The following is a 19,016-nucleotide window of genomic DNA, read 5'->3' as shown; positions in this document are numbered from 1 at the left end:
TTGTCATATTATAATTTGTACTATACTTTAAAGATCCTGTACCAGCTTAATTCTTAATCTTGCTCTCACAGGACTATATATATACTGCTATCACATCTCCATAAATACCAGAATAAAAGAATCCTGCAAGAAGTCATCAACAACTAATGTGTATTACGAAAGCTGATTTGGTTCTAAGCATAAACACTTGGAAAATATTGTTCACAAACCTGTTGCCATAATCAATTTTGGCAGTCACTTTCTTTTTCAGTTCTTTGAGCTCGTCTTGGGGTAGGGTCCCAGAGAGTATTTGGGATCTCCACTCAATAAGATCATATATCATGTGCCGCACATTGCGAAACATTTCTCTGTTATCTTGCTGTTTGGAGGAAAAAGATGGGTCAAAGTTAGTTTTGAAGTCAAGTGAGCGTCTTTTAAATACATATAATAAACTGCAATTCTAAAATACAAATTCAAAAGGGTAAGAGTCTACAATTAGCTCTAAAATAGGAGTCTTACTTTCTATAGCACACAACACTGCACACACAGCCTCTTACGCTCTGCTCTAGGTATCTACGTATGTGCACATGCTTGTGTTTACCTTACCTTAAAAGCCAGGTCATGCTGTATTCAGAACAAGCAATGCAAGGGAAAGGTATTCTTTTTTTGGTTCAGAGTAACTTTATTCAATAACCTTCTATACTGAGTAGAGCAGGACTAAAAATGCTGCATTGTAACAGCAAGAGGCTCAAGTTCTGCAACATTCCATCTGCAACACCTTACGGGATCCTTCCCCCCCTCCGGTTAAACCTTCAGAGTAACACTTTAACGTTCCTCAGTGCGCAAAGCTGAGTGCACCAGTGTCTTACGAGCCCACCGGTAACATCTGAAGGGAAGTGAAAAACCAGGAAAGCACTAAACCTGGTAGGAAGTCTAATACCTTAATTGTTCATAAAGGCAGGACACACAAACTTTCTTTGGCAACATCCAAAAAGATAAACTTCCAGACTTACAGAGGGAGACACCTCTCTTCCAGAGCATTTTCTATACGCATGCCCATACACACGTGCATTCAGAGACAAATAATCAAATCTTTAACCACAAAACAGAATTTGACATGTTGGTTTAAGCTGCGGACAGTGCACATGCACAATTTTAGCACAAACAAACAATACTATGCAACACTGAAGTTGCAGAACAAATGGCCTTTCTATTTTTATTGTGAAAGATAACGTTGAGACAAAGATGACATAGAGACCCTGAATGCTTTCATCTTACCCAGAAGCAGCCTCTCTTACTGTCTTCATAACCTCCAAAATCTCAGCCATTAGTTCAGTACACTCTTAAAAAGAAGAAATCTTTCTAAAAAACCTTCACCAATGAATTATTCAGGCTGCGCGAAGCTATCTTTCATTCAAACTGCACCCAGGCCTTATTTGACTGAAAACAACTGGAATAATTAAATAGTTAAAATAAAATTCTCTGCTTTATAATAAAAGACAACAAAAAACTACAGAAGGTGCAGGAGAAGGATATGACAACTCAGACTCAGGGAACAAAATACCTAACTGTGAAACTTAACGACTTCAGTCTGTTCAGATTATCAAAAAGCTGCCCTGATTATAGTGTGAGAACCTTCACAGAGAGAAAATACCCGTTATTAAAAGCTCTTTAATGTAGCAGAGAAAGACACAACAGGAACATATCGCTGGAAGCTAAATACAGACAAATCCAAATGGGAAAAAGGTTCCTGCTTTTCGATGCTGCAGGTAATCGTAAACTCGTGAGATGAAGAACATGCCACGTCCTCTGCCATCTGAAAATCAAAACTGAATACCTACTCAATGTTCAAACACAAATTACGAACTGAATAAAGGCATAAATGTGGTCATTTAATGACTTTTGATATGCCAGATGTGGACAGCATGGAACATCTCTCTAATCTGCAGATTAGCCAGTTTGAAACCGGCTACCTCCAGTAAACCATTCTCCCTTGAAACGGCAGTTCCAGTGCACCAATGCTCTTTTTGGCAGCTGACCACAGGCAATTAATCTAACAGGTATCCTTGAGATACAAATATAAACAAACTCATTAGTTAATTACCTACTCGGAGCGAAGCTGTAACAGGGACTGGAACCCTTTCTGCTACTGAACTGTGACCACTGGCAGCATCACACCTTGCCTGCTCTGGAATTCAAAGTTATTAGCAACGCACTGCAGCATTGTTTAGCTGTTCATGTGTCTGCACGGAAGTAAGCGCGTGACAAATGATGCTAAACATTAACGGTTAGAACAAGTGATTCCCCCCACCAGGAGAATTTTATCATTTCCTAAAAGTTACTGCTACAAAAAGCACACACAAGTCTTGGTAAGAAAACTTCTAATAATGTCTATTGCTACTCCTCCTTTCTTATTGTACGTGCAGCACAACCAAGCCTTGTGCAGGTCTGCAGGCGGTATTTCTCTGACATTAAGCAGTATCAGATTTCATACTCAGCATAATCCCCCCCCAAAAAAAAAGACATCGGGGTCAAAACGTAACCATCCCTGTCCTCAGCAGCACACAGCCGCGGAGCCAAGGGCAAAGCTGTTCTCAGGGCCCTCTCTAGATCCCGCTCCTCCTCGTTCGCTTCTGCCTGTCTACTTCTTCCTTGCTCCTCGAAGCACTCCTCAACGCGCGCTTGGAACTCAAGCATACGAAAATAATCAGGCACGTAACAAAGTCAAGATAAATTGGGAACAATCAAGTACAAGAATACTGAGGGGTAAAAGGCGTACACTCGTGATTTTTCAAAGGTTTAAGCTTACACCCACAAATTCAACATCAAATATTCCGTTTTTTCATAACGTAGATCAACAGCCTTAAACAGTTTCCTTCTTTTCTTTAACACAATCTACGGATTTGGAAACATCTAATATATCTCTTAAAAATCCAATGTATTCTGTATAATAGCCCCCCATTGAAAAAGGGGTCATAATCGCTCAACAATTTGCTTCTAGATCAAGGTAACCCACTGTAAAAACACGATTCTGCACAAGAGACACACAGTATTTGAGAAAACACTCAAAGGAAACACTACTGAGATTTGTGCCGTAACATAGAAGATGCTAAATAGCTTTGCAGCATTAAAAGTGGCCTTTAGAAACAGTAAGAGAAGTGGAATTTCATTAAAAGTTCCTTCATACTTCTCACTCTACCTTTCACAGCATCACTCTTTTCACAAACCATATCCTGTTGTAAACGGTTTCCTACGTGGATACTTACAACATATAACTGCCGCCATATTATAGACCATTCCCGCAGCGTTGTGGTGACCTCCTGAATCAAGGGGAGCTCGTTGGGTATAACTGTTTCATGTTGTCTTCAAAGGAAGAGGAAAGAAAAGTTTTAATCGAGCGCTGGTTTTCTTAGGATGGGAGAATTATTTCTAAGACAGAACTGTCCATGTCCAAATTCAGTAACAACAGGGTTGAAAATAACACCGCTTATCACAAATTCATAAGCTAAAAAAAAGAACGTATTATCAGATCCAGGAGCAGCGACGTACACCAGCACGGCCACGTGATGTAAAGGGTACTTTGGTGGGCTGAGATTACGCTGCTTCGCCCCCCCCCAGCTCCTTATTTCTATACTCGGAAGATAAGGGCATCGACACACAGCTCACCGTGCTGTTTCTTATCGAGATACTCATTTCACAAGAAGCAACCGAGGTGAAAGCCAGATATGCACGACTTACAATGCCATGATACTAACGCACTTTTTTTTTTTTTTAAAATATTGGTCTTGCAAAGAAAAATTAAGCATGCATGTCATTACCGTTAAGTTTCTGTAGGACTTGTTTTAAAGTTACGTGCCATGAAAGTAAGAAACAACAGCTAGATCTTTTAATATTTCAGAAGTAGGGTACTTAAAGGTAGTTTTGTAATCAGCAAGAAAGATGTCATTATGCAGCAATCTCATGATTACTAGTTTTATCATTTACATATTTAACAGCGTATAAAAATAAATCGGGCACAAAGGAATAAAATATTTTAATCCTGTTTCACTCCATTTCATACCTGAGTAATTAGTTATTCATTTCAGTCCACATTTTTTCTGGGGTTTGGGGTTGGCGTTTTTTCCTGTTTAACTAAACTTTTGTATCATTTTTATGAACTTTTACATGCATGTCCAGCAGTGCTGATTTTAGATATAAAGATCTGAACTTAAACAGCTGTTAAATAATAAAAAACAGCCCAAACTACTTAGTGGCGGAAACATCAGGCAAGGGAGCAGGAGAATCAAACACTGAACAGTTCGACAGAACAACTCGGTAAGGCAGAAAACGATGCCTGGATAATGGCTTTCAGTGAGGAGTCCAGTCTACAAGATTTACTGAAGAGGGAATTAAGAAATTACTTAAATGTCACGTGCACAAACGAAAGGTACCTCCTATCAAAGGCCTCTCTTAATATACCAGGCAGAAGCCGTAAGACTCAAGGGCTAAAAGATGAAAAAAGCTGGGAAACCTGAAATTAGAACTAAAGCAGGGGGCTGGGAGTGGACAAAGTTAATTTAGGTAACCATTGGTCAAGAGAATAATAACAGTTATAAACAAAAATGGGAAAATATTAATTCTTCTGAAACATTTAGGTTAATACAGAGAAGGTCATGCTTCAGCTCAACTATACAACGATGCCACTGAGGACACTGCTAGCCAGAAGCACTGCTAATGACAGCACCTTTGAACTTGAGGTGAGTTACCAATTTAAAATATTTTTTTACATAAACACACACATTTTCATCACCAGCTCATTAGCTAACCGAAAATGAGTGTAAGTTATCTGATAATACACCAAAATCATGTAGATACAAATAGGAAAATGGATTTTCATTATTTTCGAATCAAACTTACCCTTTGCCTTCAACTATTGCTTCCTTAAGGTGTATATATGAGGCAGGAAATATGCCCTTTGAGAGGGAGGGAGAGGAAAAAAATATTTTCAATAACCAGTTGCATACAACATTTTATTTATTACCTAAAAATATGCCAAGACACACTGCCAGGTCTGCAGAGCCATTCACATCCTCTTAAGCATCAGAATAGTGGTGTTGTGGTGTTCTGTTTTCTTTTTAATGTACATTTACATTCTGTATGGCGTGTCCTACCAAGACGGTGTTATTGTAACCTCGGCAAATACAGACTCGGTGTTTTTGAACTTATCTTCACAATATCAAAGTAAACAGCAGTAATGCCCTGTCACAACTGGCCCTACAAAGGGGTGTTTCTTTCCCTAGTTCAAGGTAATGTTTGTCATGATTCTCCACATCCCTGGATGATGACACGCAGACGCAAATTAAAACAGGCTTGCTGTTGAAAGCATGGCAGACAGATGATTTTAAATAGATCCACTCCAAAGTGACATTTTGCCCGTAATTCAGGTGCACTGCTTGCTTTTCCTCCCATCTAACCAAGCCTTTCTTACCCTGCTATAAGGTGTTGCTCCTGTTCCCAAAGCATTTTCTCCAGTGTTTCCAGGCTTCCAGTTAAAATATACACTTTGTGAGAATGGGCAGTGTACCGGGCTGCCTTGCTGTGAAATCCATGTGCTGAACGCGCACATCCTGCACTGCAGCCCCCAGTACACAGACTATATATAATGTAGCATCTTCTACCGCCAACCTGTCGGTAGTGCTGCAAGCCAAAAACCTCTTTCAACAGACAGCACTGCAAAAGGCCAGTCCCGCTTTTCTGAAAAAATGTTCTAAATTAATCTTGAGATTCCAGAAATACGGTAATGGTTTCAAACTAATTCAAGTCAAGTTGAGAAAAAAAAGTCGCACCACCTCACCCTTTGAGGTAGTAGTTCAGTTTTCATTTGGGAACGCAAAAAAAGAAGTTCTTCGAAAGCTACAGAAACTGGGGGGAGACACGTGTGTGTCTCTTAGTCCCACTCAAAAAAAAAAAAAATCACAAACAAACAAAAAACCTACATTTAGCAGAGGTCAGACAACTGCAGCAACACGTGGAATTAAATTAAGCCAAGAAGAATGCGTAATTGCTTCTTCGGCTGTAAAAGGCATGTTCGTGAAATACGATTCCTAAGAAACGTAGTGTATTTCCCAAAAGTGAAAATATCAAAATAAAATAGAAAAACCATAGAACCACTCCTGGTTAGGAAACGGGTGGGACGAACCACACAACTCGGCTCTGTACTCTTCGACATGCAGACGCAACTCAAAATACACCTCTGTAGGCAAGCATTACATTTGAAGTGTTTTACTTTAAGTGAAAGAAGCAGCAAAACCAGAAGTCTTTTAATTCTGGTTAATTACTACTATAAAGTAAAACGCTAAAAATATAAACCACAATGTTATAAGCTGTATTTGTGCTGCTTGCTTTCTTTTTATTTCAGAAAGGCTGCTATAAACAGCATGCCGAAAGCCTAACAACGAGGCAGAATTACACTGCAGAAGATTCTCCCCCTCTCGCAGAGAACGACTTGAAATCACAACGTAGATCTCCATATCGCTTTCTGAGATGCGATTGCGTTTTAGGAGTAACCCGTTATTTAAAAGACAGTGAAACGAAGTGTCAGCTTCTAAATAGATCAACTACAATGTAAATTACTGAAGGTTTTACAGAGGGAAAGCTCTGGTACGCCAGTCGCTGCAGAAAACAAGCCGACGCACACCAAGCCATCTATAGTGTTTGTACATACACATACCCTGAAGTCGCAAAAATTAAACTGCGACTCAGCTTTTAGGCCTTGCTAAAATAAGTTTCAGTTAATTTGAAAAACTGCCATTTACTATGGGTTGAGCCTACACACCAGCAGTGATCAGAGCGCAGGGGACACACGGTGAATCGCACCGTGACACATGCCCGAGATCTCCGCTGTAACAACACACCCAATGCCGCAAGACATCTCTGCCCACGAGAAAAACGAGCACTCCGCTCTGGCAACACTTACCTTCTTGGATTTTTTTCGGAGTGTGTAACCTCTGTACCAACCTAGAAGGAAAAAAGGGGGAAAAAAAAAAAAAAAACAAACATGAAAAAGTTCATTAATGTCACTTGGCAGCTGCTCCTTCCCAGCTCAGCAGCACCTTGACGTGGTTTCTGATCATGCTTCGCCCCTGCCAACGTGCACACGCACACCCCACCTGAATTTAAATTCTCCACATAATTAACATCCTGGCTGAAAGAAGTTCTTCTTGGAAGCCACAAAAATCGGAGTGATGATGATTAAATTGATGGAGAAGACTACATGACAGAGATGGCATTTGAAATGACGCATTTTACCGTCGTTCATTTCACTTCAATTAGTAACTTACCAACAGAAACAAATGAACTTGAGAGCATTAACTTTACAAAGATGTACCGTTTGACTAGTTCGATTTTAAAAGCTATCTAAGTGCCACAAATGCAAATTTTGAAATGTAGATCGGCCGTTTGTTAATCTCAGCAGAAAACAAGAATACTTTGGGATTTACAATTCACTCATCAAAATATATAAGGAAGGAGCCCCACAGCCTTAATTCAGCAAACTCCCCCCCTGCAGCAGCCCTGATGCCGTGAGGCTGTTCAGCCTGTGCCACGCTCCCGGGCAGCTGGCCGTGCCTGGAAAACCGGGAGGCAATGCCTCATTTATTGTGCCCCCAGTTCACGACACTTCTGCAAACAATCACCATGACAGCTTTTAGCATTTCTCCGGCCGTCCCACTTCAGTGGGACTGGATAACCGAAGCGGAAACAAAACCCTACAAACCACAATCCTTTTGCCCCTCTAACCCTGCGAACGGGGGGGTTGTACAGCAAAGCATTCCCCTCTCCAGAGACCAACACAGGGGAGGGTGGGGGGTTCACAAAGCAGACTTGGAAAAAAAAGCCTCCTGATAACAACTAGGGCAGGAAGAAAATTCAAGGCAGACAACGCATGCTGATAAATTCATTACACTCTCAGACTAGAAATCCAAGTCAAAGTCTCAAGCACACAGGATTTTTCAGTCTGCTCTCCAGTAGCAAAGGGTGAAATGATTCATCATCCTCACACCACATCAGAAGCCTATCCTCCGCCGCCACCTGGGGATGGTCAGTCCTATCTTCTTTAATCTGGTGCCTACAGCCATCACAGTTCCCATCCCTACAGAGGCGGCAACGGCCTCACATCTCGTGTTTCCATTGCTTTCAGCGAATATCAGCAAAAACCGCTGCTGAAAAGACCATGCACAGCTTCTGGCTCAGGTGCAAAGAGGGCAAAGCATTTCTGCTAGCACTTACTCCGCTGGCTGAACTCTGAACAGACATGCACAGACTCCAATCCTATTAAAGAACTAAATTCCCTCAGTTTTATAAGAATAACCCAACCTTTTGAAGTTCTGGAGTCTAAACCGATAAACACCGTAACTCTGATGGAATGCATTGTACAAACTAAAGGATGTACAACCATGTCGTCTCTGCCACCTCTCTTATCCCATCCCATCTTCTGCGCTGCCGTCTGACTCAGGACATCGCACCGCACCTGCAGATTAAAAAGCCACGTAGCAAAGAAAGCTCCTCACCGCTGCACCTCCGCTTCCTGAAGCTTTGCAGCAAGAGCTACAAGAGACTGCAGATAAGAAAGCAGCCGAAGTCTGCCTTGGAGAACTGGCTGCCCTCCTGCTCATTGCAGAGGTCCTAATGCGGCCAGGCAAGTCCAACCAGGCTCTTCACTGGCAGCCACCACCTAAATGTTCTTCTTGTTGGGTACCAAGCCCGTAGCTGTGCAACGGGGAGCCGAATTTTCAAGGAGAGCTAACTGTCGCTCATTCAGCTGGAGGCACCGAGTCTTGCCATGAGCACGCGCATGTAAGGGCACTCTAATTTAAATCACAGAATGGTTTGGGTTGGAAGGGGCCTTAAAGATCATCTAGTTCCAATCAACTACCCAAGACATAAAAACTACTCAATTTCTTAGTTTCTCATCTGTAAGATGAGGGCAGCTCTCCTCCGCACACACACGGGCACTACAAAAACAAGCAAGCCCCTCACTAACATGAATTGAAGTAATTAAGGTCACATAATTGTGATTTTTCTTCAAAGCACAATAAAGACAGGTTGTTATCAGACACCGGACAAGGGAAACGGAAGCGGAGCATAGTTTCTGCTTCAGGTGAGCAAGATCTAGTCCTCCACACTAAAAAAAGCAAGGGGTAGAGGGATGCGTGAGCACCTGTGCTTGTTAATGACGTTAAGAAGGTGTCCTAACACACCTATCAATCTACGTTATGGCCCTGTCTAACTTCAGCTCTTGATTTTGTAACCTCCACATTTTTGAGTTTTGCAGATCATGAAAGAAAACGCATGAAAAGCCCAAAGCCTGAGGGCAGAGAGGGCAAATGCCTGATGCCAAACACCTCCCTGGAGCACACGGCACAGAGCTCCAGATCCTCCTCCCTCTCTTCACGGCCAATTCGCTTTCAGACGAAACGCCAGCACAAAGAAAACCGGCTGATGCCATAAATATTTTGCTAAAGTGACCTGGGCTTTCAAGTGGCTTACTGATGTGTCACAAGGTTTCTAGCCTCCCCTTTAACAAATATTACGAGATATAATGGCTGGAAATATGCATGCACATAAAGGTCCAACTAAGAAAACGGACCAGTGAAAGCTGAAAAAGACACTCAAAGGGAAACATTTGCTGCCGTTTCTCTTGTTCTCCTAATTACTACACAGTTACCCAGATAAAATATTTGCTGCATTAAAAAAATAAAACACCCACCAAAAAACACCACCAAAAGCTGCAACCAACAACTGAACATTCCCACAGTATCAGGAATAACTCATTTGAAAATACTTATTCGGGGACCCAAACTCCCCTCCCACAGCTGCACTAGAAATGAACACAAGCTTGGTATTGAGGCTCATTTACTGTTATATTTAATAGCTATTCACCTTAATAAGCCGCGTTTATTGATCATACGTTCTGTTTGCCCATTGCACCAGATAATGTAAAGAAACAGAATTAAGAAAATAAAGATCAGGCAAGTAATAATTCAGAACGTGGCAAATATTTGTTTTGGAATAGCTGCTATGAAATACAATCCTTGCAAGATGAAGGATATTTATGAAGTCCAATGGCTTTGCTGTTTGGCTTTTCCTGTAAGGCTCTCAGTAGGAGGAGTGAGAAGTTTTCTAACTGAAAAACAAAACTGTCTGTAATTCTACCTGAAAGAAAGAGAAATGAATTTGACTTTCACGATCAATTATTCTATAGAGTAGCTTTTAAAGGCTGAGATTTAACAGTGAAATTTGCACATTCGTTCCCAATCTCATAACTCCTATAAAAACACAGGCTGTTTGCAACAAGAGTCCAACTTCACAGGATCTGCACATTGAATTATTTGTACAAACATCTCCCTGCATTGCAGAAAAAAAAAGTTTTCTTTTATTAAAATGTTTCCGTAATAAAAACAAACTCCAAAATAAAATCTACATATAGATAAAAAAATAAATCACCTTTTAAACACATAAGCAAAGTCCATCTTAGCAATCCATTCCAGCACACGGCAGCAACATGAAATCCTACCGAAAGCCGCCTGTCCTTAAAACAGGTCTTCCAGACTCTGCGTCTGAGACCCAGCCCTCCCAGCTGCCCAGCCTCTTTTGTCTGCGGAGAGGAGCCCAACTGAGCCAAGATTTACCATAGGTTTCTCCTTACAACAAAGCAGATTCGAGGGGATGACAACCCAACTAACAATCTACCACTTGAAATCCCATGGACACACACAAGTCTTCAAAACTGCTCCTAACTGAAGAATTATTGCAGAAAACCATTTAAAAATAGTCACGATTCTACAGTAGGATGCCAAGGGCAGAATGTGTAATACAGCAGATATCAATGAAAGAAGCCATATTTTTCCCCACAATCTAAAATACAGGGAAAAGAGGTAGACCTTTGAGAAGCACAATCACATACTCAGCAAAAAGGCATTACTGCTCTTCAAACGACTTTTCTGCCCCATGCTCATATTATTAGGGGGCTTTTCTTCAGATTGGCCCATCCCACCGCAGCCTAACACATCCCTGACATGGGCAGGACTGATGGCAGGGAAGTTCCCAGACGCACACCTGGACATTCGTGCAGATGCTACAAAACTTCCTGGGGCACAATCTACAAAAGTTTTGTAGAGAGGAACTCGGAGATCAAAAAAGCTCAAATAATTACCTAATAATGGCAGCTCTGTGAACAAGAGAGATAAGAATTATGGCATCTCATTTCCCATCACAGCAGGTACGTAATGAGTAATCATTGTATAAAATGTTTGGAAGAACATTAATTTATTTGCATTTCTTTCACCATTAATTCATCCCATGTGCTCGAAGCCTAACAACCGTGAGAGTGCGAAGGGCCTTCTATTATTCGAGTCCAGGGGAAAAGTGAGTCATCTCCACCGTCCCACTTAGTTGGCAGCAGTCAGGATTTGATACGGTTTCACATGCCCTATTCATGATTCCAAGTTTCTCCCACATTCATTAAACAAATCTATTTATATATAAAAGTACAAAGCTGCACAATATTTAAATCATTCAATTTGCATTTAAAATTTTTGCTTTATTAGATTTTTATTAAAGCATATAATATCAGATAACGGAAGGATTACTCTGCTTAGAGTCAAACTTGGCATCGCAGCAGCAAGCTGAACTCTGTAAAACAATGCCAGCCTAGGAACAATGAGAAAATTCACTTGCACAGTAATGAGTAGAGCTTGTTACTTTTGTTGAAATAGCATTGTTTGGTTTAGTAAATACAATAATAAAAAAAACCTATCAAGCCAATATCTAAAACAAACGTATCGCACAGATGTAACAAAAGATCAATGTCTAGAGGAATAAATTAAATCAATATATTAAAGTAAATCACATTTCCTGAAGACTGTAAGTGTTACAATATTTTAAACAAACACAGTTTAGTTACATGTTAGTGATACCTTTCCAAACTGCAGCATGCCATAAAATTTCAAGTCAAATATCTAATGAAAGGCCTGTATTTTGCTTGGCTCAGTACTGGATCAGGCAAGAGCTGAAGAGTGTTATGACAATTTTCACATTCCGTTATCAAACTCAGCATTCAGATTCCCTTTTACACGGATCAAGGAGGAAAGATTTTGGTATATGTAATGTTTCTACAGCTTCATATCAAAAGAAGCAAAGCATCTGAAAAGCCTCAAATCGGTCCATGGCGCTGTAACACATGCATCCATCTCATAAAACAAACATAAATAATTTAGGACCCAGGTGACTTTCAAATTCAGATTAAACTTCTTTTAGCAGCAGGCTCTTCTGCATTACCCGAGGGTATCCAAAAAGCATCTATCATTTCTCTAGCGTGGGATAGATGCTACAATTGATCCATACAAATAAAGCTGTGCAAACATCCATCTTCCATAGAAAAGGAAATGGTTATTCACCAGGTATCAACCACATGCATCTTCATTCACAGCTAGCAGTGGTTAATTCTGTGCTCATTAGAAATAATGTGTTTTGTCCTTTAGCGAGAAAGCAAGTCATTTGTCACCTGATAACACGAGAAGATAAAGTCACAAACAGAAAAGCAATGCCATCGCAAAACCAACGTTTCCAAATGCAGCTTGTGCCATCTTACCTTCATACGTTTCCAGTATGTGCACGGTGTCGCCTATTTGTAGGGAAAGTTCATCTGGACCCCTGGCGTCATAGTTGTAGAGAGCTGGGCAGAAGAAACACTGCTATTAGCACAGGCAAGACAACATAACTTCCAGGATTTTTGTTTCTCTACGTAACTCTTTTTATCACTCATTGTTGCCATCTCAACCTTTTTGTAAAGGATTTTGTAAAAACAAAATTTGTAAAAATCTGGCCAAGTGCTTTAACCCATTAATATCTCCCCTTGTAACAAATCCCAAAAAGCCACAAGTCCACTTTCTAAAGACAGTCCCTCACTTCATTTAGAATGCTTTGCTTCTTCATAACAATACATTCAATTAATTTTTTTGCTGGACTTGTCTGTCTTCCAGCACTTTGTGTCAATTTTATGCAGTTCTGTAATGAGCGGCACTGTCTTCCGCTGTCAGCTCAACACACAGAAAACTTATCAAGTGTCTTTAGAAAACTCGAATTACCACCACTAATACTAAAGAATGATTTCTCAGTCACTTAATTAATTTCCTGCATGCATACTACATCTAAAAAACCTGTGATTTCAGAATTTCTGAGTGCCAGAGGTGACTGCACCAACCCACTGTCTTCGTGGGAGAGACCAGTCCTACCCTCATTATGTAGTATTATAACCAAGTTATACGTTGCTCATCAGCAAGCCCTGACAGCATCCACAACCTGCACCACCACAACCTGCAAATTCACCAAAAGCATTTGTTCTCACAAACATTCCTCAGCGGCTCCAGTCACAACCAGCGCGAGGAGAGACAATAAAGTGAAAACCACTTCCCTCTCCAGTGCCGAATTCAGAGAAAGCCTGAAGCCCATGTCAAAGGACGGCTTTTTAAAAATATCCGAGGACCAACATTTCCTACCATCTGTCATAACTCTTCGGGGAGCAAAAGCATTTTTGTAATATGACTGTTACCTCAAAACTTTCTACCACCTCCCAGATAACCACTTGCTTTTCTTTCTACGTTAGTTTCCAGGGACAGGGCTGGTGTGCAGCACTGGTCAGGAGTGCTCCAGTGGGACTCTCAGATATTATTTTTGGAACAGAAAGACTCAGATAAATTACGTGTAACTCCCCTTCTCGCAGGAAATCTTCACAGATGTTCAGGCCAAAAGAGTTCACAGGACATAAACGACACGTGCTGTGCCCATTACAGGTCACAGAGCACTTCCAGAAACACCTCAAACCTAAAAAGTACCATAAAAGGCCAAAAGCCGCAGTTATAAAGGCAATGAGTTGGGACCCGGGAAGCACCCCCACTTACCTGCCCAGCTTTCTCCTATTCCCAAGCAGTCCCAAGAAGCAGGCTAGAGCCTGTATTACATAGAAGATCAACAACATAAATTACACCTATAAGAACTGGTAACTGGAGTAAAGTACTCCACTCCACTCTCCACTCTGCTAATCGGTTTAGCCCCAAGTGTGCAAGCAGGAAACATCCAAGCGGGCGCATGAGAAGGTCTAATCCCACCACGAGGAAGGGGCACGGTGCCCAGCGCTGCCTCCAACCGCGGCTGCGGCTTCATTTCAGCCTCCAAGAGTTACTATTTTTTGTCCCCAGAGTTTATCAAATTCCAGCTTACAGTGTTAACGACAACCAATACACAAAGGGCTGCCGTCGTCCTTTTCTCAGCGGTACCCCCTCTTGCTTGACAGACAACATGCTTTAGAGTTAAGAAGTAAATAAATATATCTGAGTGCAAAAATGAAAAAAAAAAAAGAGAACAATTCAGAAAAGAAAACATAGTATACAGTGTAAGGCTAAAAAGAATAAAGGTCAAGTGCATCACAGAGACTAATACCAACAGTATTTAAATGAAGGCTTTAGAAAGTAATATAGTTTTATTGACATCAAAACAAGGCAAGCTAGATATTTCTGGTTTAATTTTTTGGTAAGTTTTTCATTATTAAAGAGAGATAAACCCTCCCTTCCTAGGTACCTGGTGTGGAGCATTTCAAAGCCATAATTGCTATTCTGCAGGAGAGGGTTCGGTGAAAACCACATTAACAAAAATTAACATTTTGAACTGCTCTGAGCAGAGGGATGTTAATGATGGCAAGTACCCGGCACATGGGACAGTCTGCTCAGTAATGCTCATTAGAAATGTTTTCAGTTAAGTTTTTGCGCGTACCAGGGAAGACAAAGTTACGCAGCCCGTACCAACTCCTCCAGACCTGCGTGGCTGGAGCTCAGCACCCAACTCCACCCTTCAGGTCTTCGTTTACATCTCTTGAACCCTCACAGCTGTCCCTAGAGTCAAGACCTGTGGGTGCCAAACACGTCCAAAAATGAATCTATCTCGAGTCTTTCACCTTCGGGACCCTGATGAGCAATCTCGCTGCCTCGTACCAGACATCCCAGTCAGGAAAAATTCACATTATGACAGATTTAAAACAGTCCTGTACTCAAATTCACACTTCAGCTAAGCATTTCTCAAACATTTAAACAGAATAACACTAAGGATCAAAGGCAGCTACAAATAAAAGGCATGAAAATTTATATCCAAGAGCGCTAACTGGTGTCTGTCATAACAAGGAGGGTCACGTAACAGGAGCTTCACTGTAATGACCAATTTTTTTGACAGAAGACGACAAACAGCAACCAAGTGGTAATTACGGCCCACAACAGCTCCCACTGACCTGAAATGAGTGAGGAGCAATGGCCATGGATGGAAGATTTATCTTTAGAAATACATATGTGTGAAAAATATGTCTACAAACAACAAGAACAAAAAAATAATCACATTTTTGGCTTGCAGCAGCATCGACAGATCATGAAGCAAGCAACCAAAGTAACTATAAAGTGCATTCCACCCCTGTGATTACAAAACAAGACTTGAACTACACTGCATACTCCTATGTAAGCTAGCAGATAACTCCCTCTCAGTGTAATTTTTTATATAGAGTGACATCAAAAGATGTTATGACAGATAAAATGTTTGACTGAGGCAAACAACAAGGCTTTAATTAAAGGAAAAGACAAAATTTGGAGGAATAAAGCATGAAACTGGCATGCTTATATTTTGTCTGATCAACCGTATTCTGAGTCACCATTTAAAATATTTAACAGTCTGAAGTGGAACTTCAAAAAATTTTTTACTTTTTTTTTTTTTACTAAAATAAATTTTGCTTCATTTGGAAAATCCAGTTCTCAGTGTGACTTTTTTAGCTTGGAGAGCTCTAAGCTAAATGAAGCATTAGGGATAATTACACCAGCTAACATTAGGCCTCCCCATTGTGTCTGAATTGCGAATCGAGGCTCGCTGTTTTGGCAAAGGGGACAGCTTCCTAAGTTACAAAAACCTTTCCTACAACATACAAGCAAGATAAGGAGCGTGGTTACTTCAGCATCAACAGAATTATGACGAAGGCCTAGCCAGTGCAACTTAACCTCATGGTTAACATCAATACGGTATCCTGATGTTCCTCATAGAATGACTGAATGGTTTGTGCTGGAAGGGACCTTAAGGATCACCTAGTTCCAACCCCCCTGCCCTGGGCAGGGACACCTCCCACCAGCCCAGGTTGCTCCAAGCCCCGTCCAACCTGGCCTTGAACCCCTCCAGGGATGGGGCAGCCACAGCTGCTCTGGGCAACCTGGGCCAGGGGCTCACCACCCTCACAGCAAACAATTTCTGCCTCACATCTCACCTAAATCTCCCCTCTTTTAGTTTGAAGCCATTACGCCTTGTCCTATCACTACATGCCCTCGTAAAAAGTCCTTCTCCAGTTTTCTTGTAGGCCCCCATGCACATTCATCCATGCACGGATATTTATTTTTTTTTCCTCTTCAATAAACTTCAGCTGAAGAGGCACAGCCAAGCTCCTCCACTGCAACCGAATACCCTCATCCCTTATCATTTAGAAGAATGCTCTTTACAATGCATTTTCTCCTTACGGGATAGATCTGTGACTGAGGTAAAGCAAGAGATCATGCAGAAGAGATACCAAAGTCACTGGAGCTCAGGAACGATGCTGCTCTCTGAGCTAGAAACACGCTGCCTTCCCGCAGAAGGAATACAGGAGTCAGCTCAGGCACTTGCAGCCCAGCACGAGTCCCCTCAGCCTGGCCTGTGGTCTGCAATACAGATGAAGTATCAGGTTCACAGACCCAGTATATGGCAATCAGCTTTAAATGAGCAAGGGAGTCATCTGTAAAGGCGACTTCCTTCCCGGAGAAGAGGATTGCTCTCCCTGCAGAAGACCCGTGAGAAGATCAAGGGGGCAGCTGCTCTCTGATATCTCTGGCATGAGCAATGCACCTCCCAGACACCTGCATCTGACCAACGTTTTCTAATGATAAGGTTAGCCCGCAGAAGAGAATGACCGCAACAGTTTCTCGAAGTTGTGGACAAAGAAATAAAGAGCTTTATTTTCCATTTCTAGGCATCATTAACCATGACCCATTCAATCCAGAGCTGTGGGGACCTATTATATTTGCAAAATCACACCTATAAACCATATTTCCTTGACAACCATGTTATGGGATGTGGCTCTTGAGATCTGCACTGAACAAACCCAGCGGCACGTGCATTTAGTATGTCTGTTAGTTAGCCAAGGTGGAGTCAGCTGACAGGAAGGCTGAGGGGCATCCAGCAAACGTGTCAGCCAACTCCGGGTTTCAGCTCTGAGATATAACGCGCAGAACTAGGACGGCAAAAGAGAAAACACAAAGAAAAAGTCAGAGTGACAGAACTATCCTGAAGAAGTCACCTCTCACGCCGACAGAAGTCTCGTACCAGACAGAAGGCTTCAGCACCACCAAAGATATTTTTCCTCATCAGCCATGCTTTCACCCGAGCGACTCTCCGGGTAAAGGCTCTCCCTGCTCCCCTCCTCCTCCCACCGCAGCCACAAAGCACATCGACACAAAAATACTGACGTGCCAACTGCAATGGATTAGTGTGGGCATAGAAAGAGCAATTTTTTTTAACTCTAGGAGTTGATAAAGAAAGGAACAATGAATAGGGCATTACAGTAATTGCACTAAAAACCCATTTACTGCTAAAGAATACAAAACAAACACCTCTACAGAACTGCACTCATTAATCCACAAGCATTAGAAAAATGAGGAGTGGAACACTAGAAGAATTAGAGAGAAGTGACAAAGGGGCAAAAAAGGAAAAAGGAAACAAAGGTAAGATCAATATATACTGAAAAAGCTTTTCTCTGGCTGTATGAAAGGTGAGATATCTTAAGATGCCATAAAAATGTTACAGTGTAATATTCCCTGGAATTACTTTGCATTAGAGACTGTATTAATCACTCCATACTTCGGAAAGAAAGCAAACCACATTTAATACATTATCAGCTTTATTTTACACTGTCTCGTAAAAGAATCCCCAAATCATAACTGTGCTTCTTCCAAAAAGCAGACTGAAACTGCGGAGGTGAGAGTAAAGTCTCTTGCAAATTCTCTAGTATTGAAAATAAAAGAAACCTGAAGGTTTTCCTCCTATTTTTTCTAAAAGGAAAGCGGCTGCCTTCAGTATGAGACTCCTTAGTCCCCGGTCACTTACCCAGACAAGTTTCCAATTTTTACAGCTGAGGCTAACAGAGAAGGAAGAAGGAAAAAAAAAGAAGTGTGCAAGTCAGGAGCTGCACCCTGTATTTTGTCATTCTTGGTCTCACCAAGCTCAGTTCATGGTTCTTTCTCAATATTCCAGTTACTGCGTCATCCAAACATTCACAGAAGATGAATTTCCTAAACAGTGGAGAAGTCTGAAGAAACTTTTAGGCTTGAACGGTTACCACCAAGCTAACAAGGAAAATATAGCTGATGGTTCCTCCTCCCCGGTAACACACTAAATCTTACTGATTAAATCCACGAACATGACTTATTGCAGGTATCTCTCCAGCAAGACTAGACCAAATCCAGCAAGTTTAAGTAGATGGTAAAGATTCATTCTCATTTTCCCTTACAAATGGGAGACCATTCCCGTTCCCCTCCTCCACCTAAGCTGCAAATACCTGGGGAAAAATAAAAATGGTTCATCTGGAAACTACTCCCACGCAAGCCCAGGAGTAGTGCCTCTCCTTCCTGAACTACACAAGACATCTGACAAGAATTTAGAGGAGAACCTAAGCACAGGTGCAGCACTGACTCTCAGCTGAGCACAGGTTAGAAAGAGCAAAGGGCCACCCAAGCTTCTATAAACATAACTAGACACATCAAGTTTTATAACAGATGGCAACGCAGGGGAGCAATATGTTTCGCAACATATCTGATGTCTTATCCCTACCCAACATGAATTAATAAGCTGAAAAACTTCATAAATCCAAAGCAATGCCCAAACTTAAGTCATGTTGCCTTCCAGAAGTGTAACCACCCTGTTGCTGAATCCTGCAGGCATAGCTCAAGATG

The 19,016-nt window shown here is 41.4% G+C and overlaps 1 protein-coding gene across 2 annotated transcripts in view; it reads right to left on the bottom strand.

Annotated features, from left to right (window-relative positions):
* DOCK1 (dedicator of cytokinesis 1) overlaps window positions 1–19,016 on the bottom strand; it is a 324,129-nt gene that overhangs the window by 289,281 nt on the left and 15,832 nt on the right. For both annotated transcript variants that reach the window (XM_074593014.1, XM_074593017.1), the window contains exons 2-6: window positions 12,608–12,691; window positions 6,935–6,975; window positions 4,876–4,931; window positions 3,246–3,342; window positions 210–358 (exon numbers count right to left, since the gene is read on the bottom strand). In XM_074593014.1, coding sequence (XP_074449115.1) covers window positions 210–358; window positions 3,246–3,342; window positions 4,876–4,931; window positions 6,935–6,975; window positions 12,608–12,691 — 427 coding nt within the window. The remainder of the gene's footprint in view (window positions 1–209; window positions 359–3,245; window positions 3,343–4,875; window positions 4,932–6,934; window positions 6,976–12,607; window positions 12,692–19,016) is intronic.

The sequence above is a fragment of the Larus michahellis genome, chromosome 6 (assembly GCF_964199755.1).
Source record: "Larus michahellis chromosome 6, bLarMic1.1, whole genome shotgun sequence".
In the NCBI taxonomy this organism is placed as follows: Eukaryota; Metazoa; Chordata; class Aves; order Charadriiformes; family Laridae; genus Larus; species Larus michahellis.
This window is presented reverse-complemented; position numbering and strand designations above follow the sequence as displayed.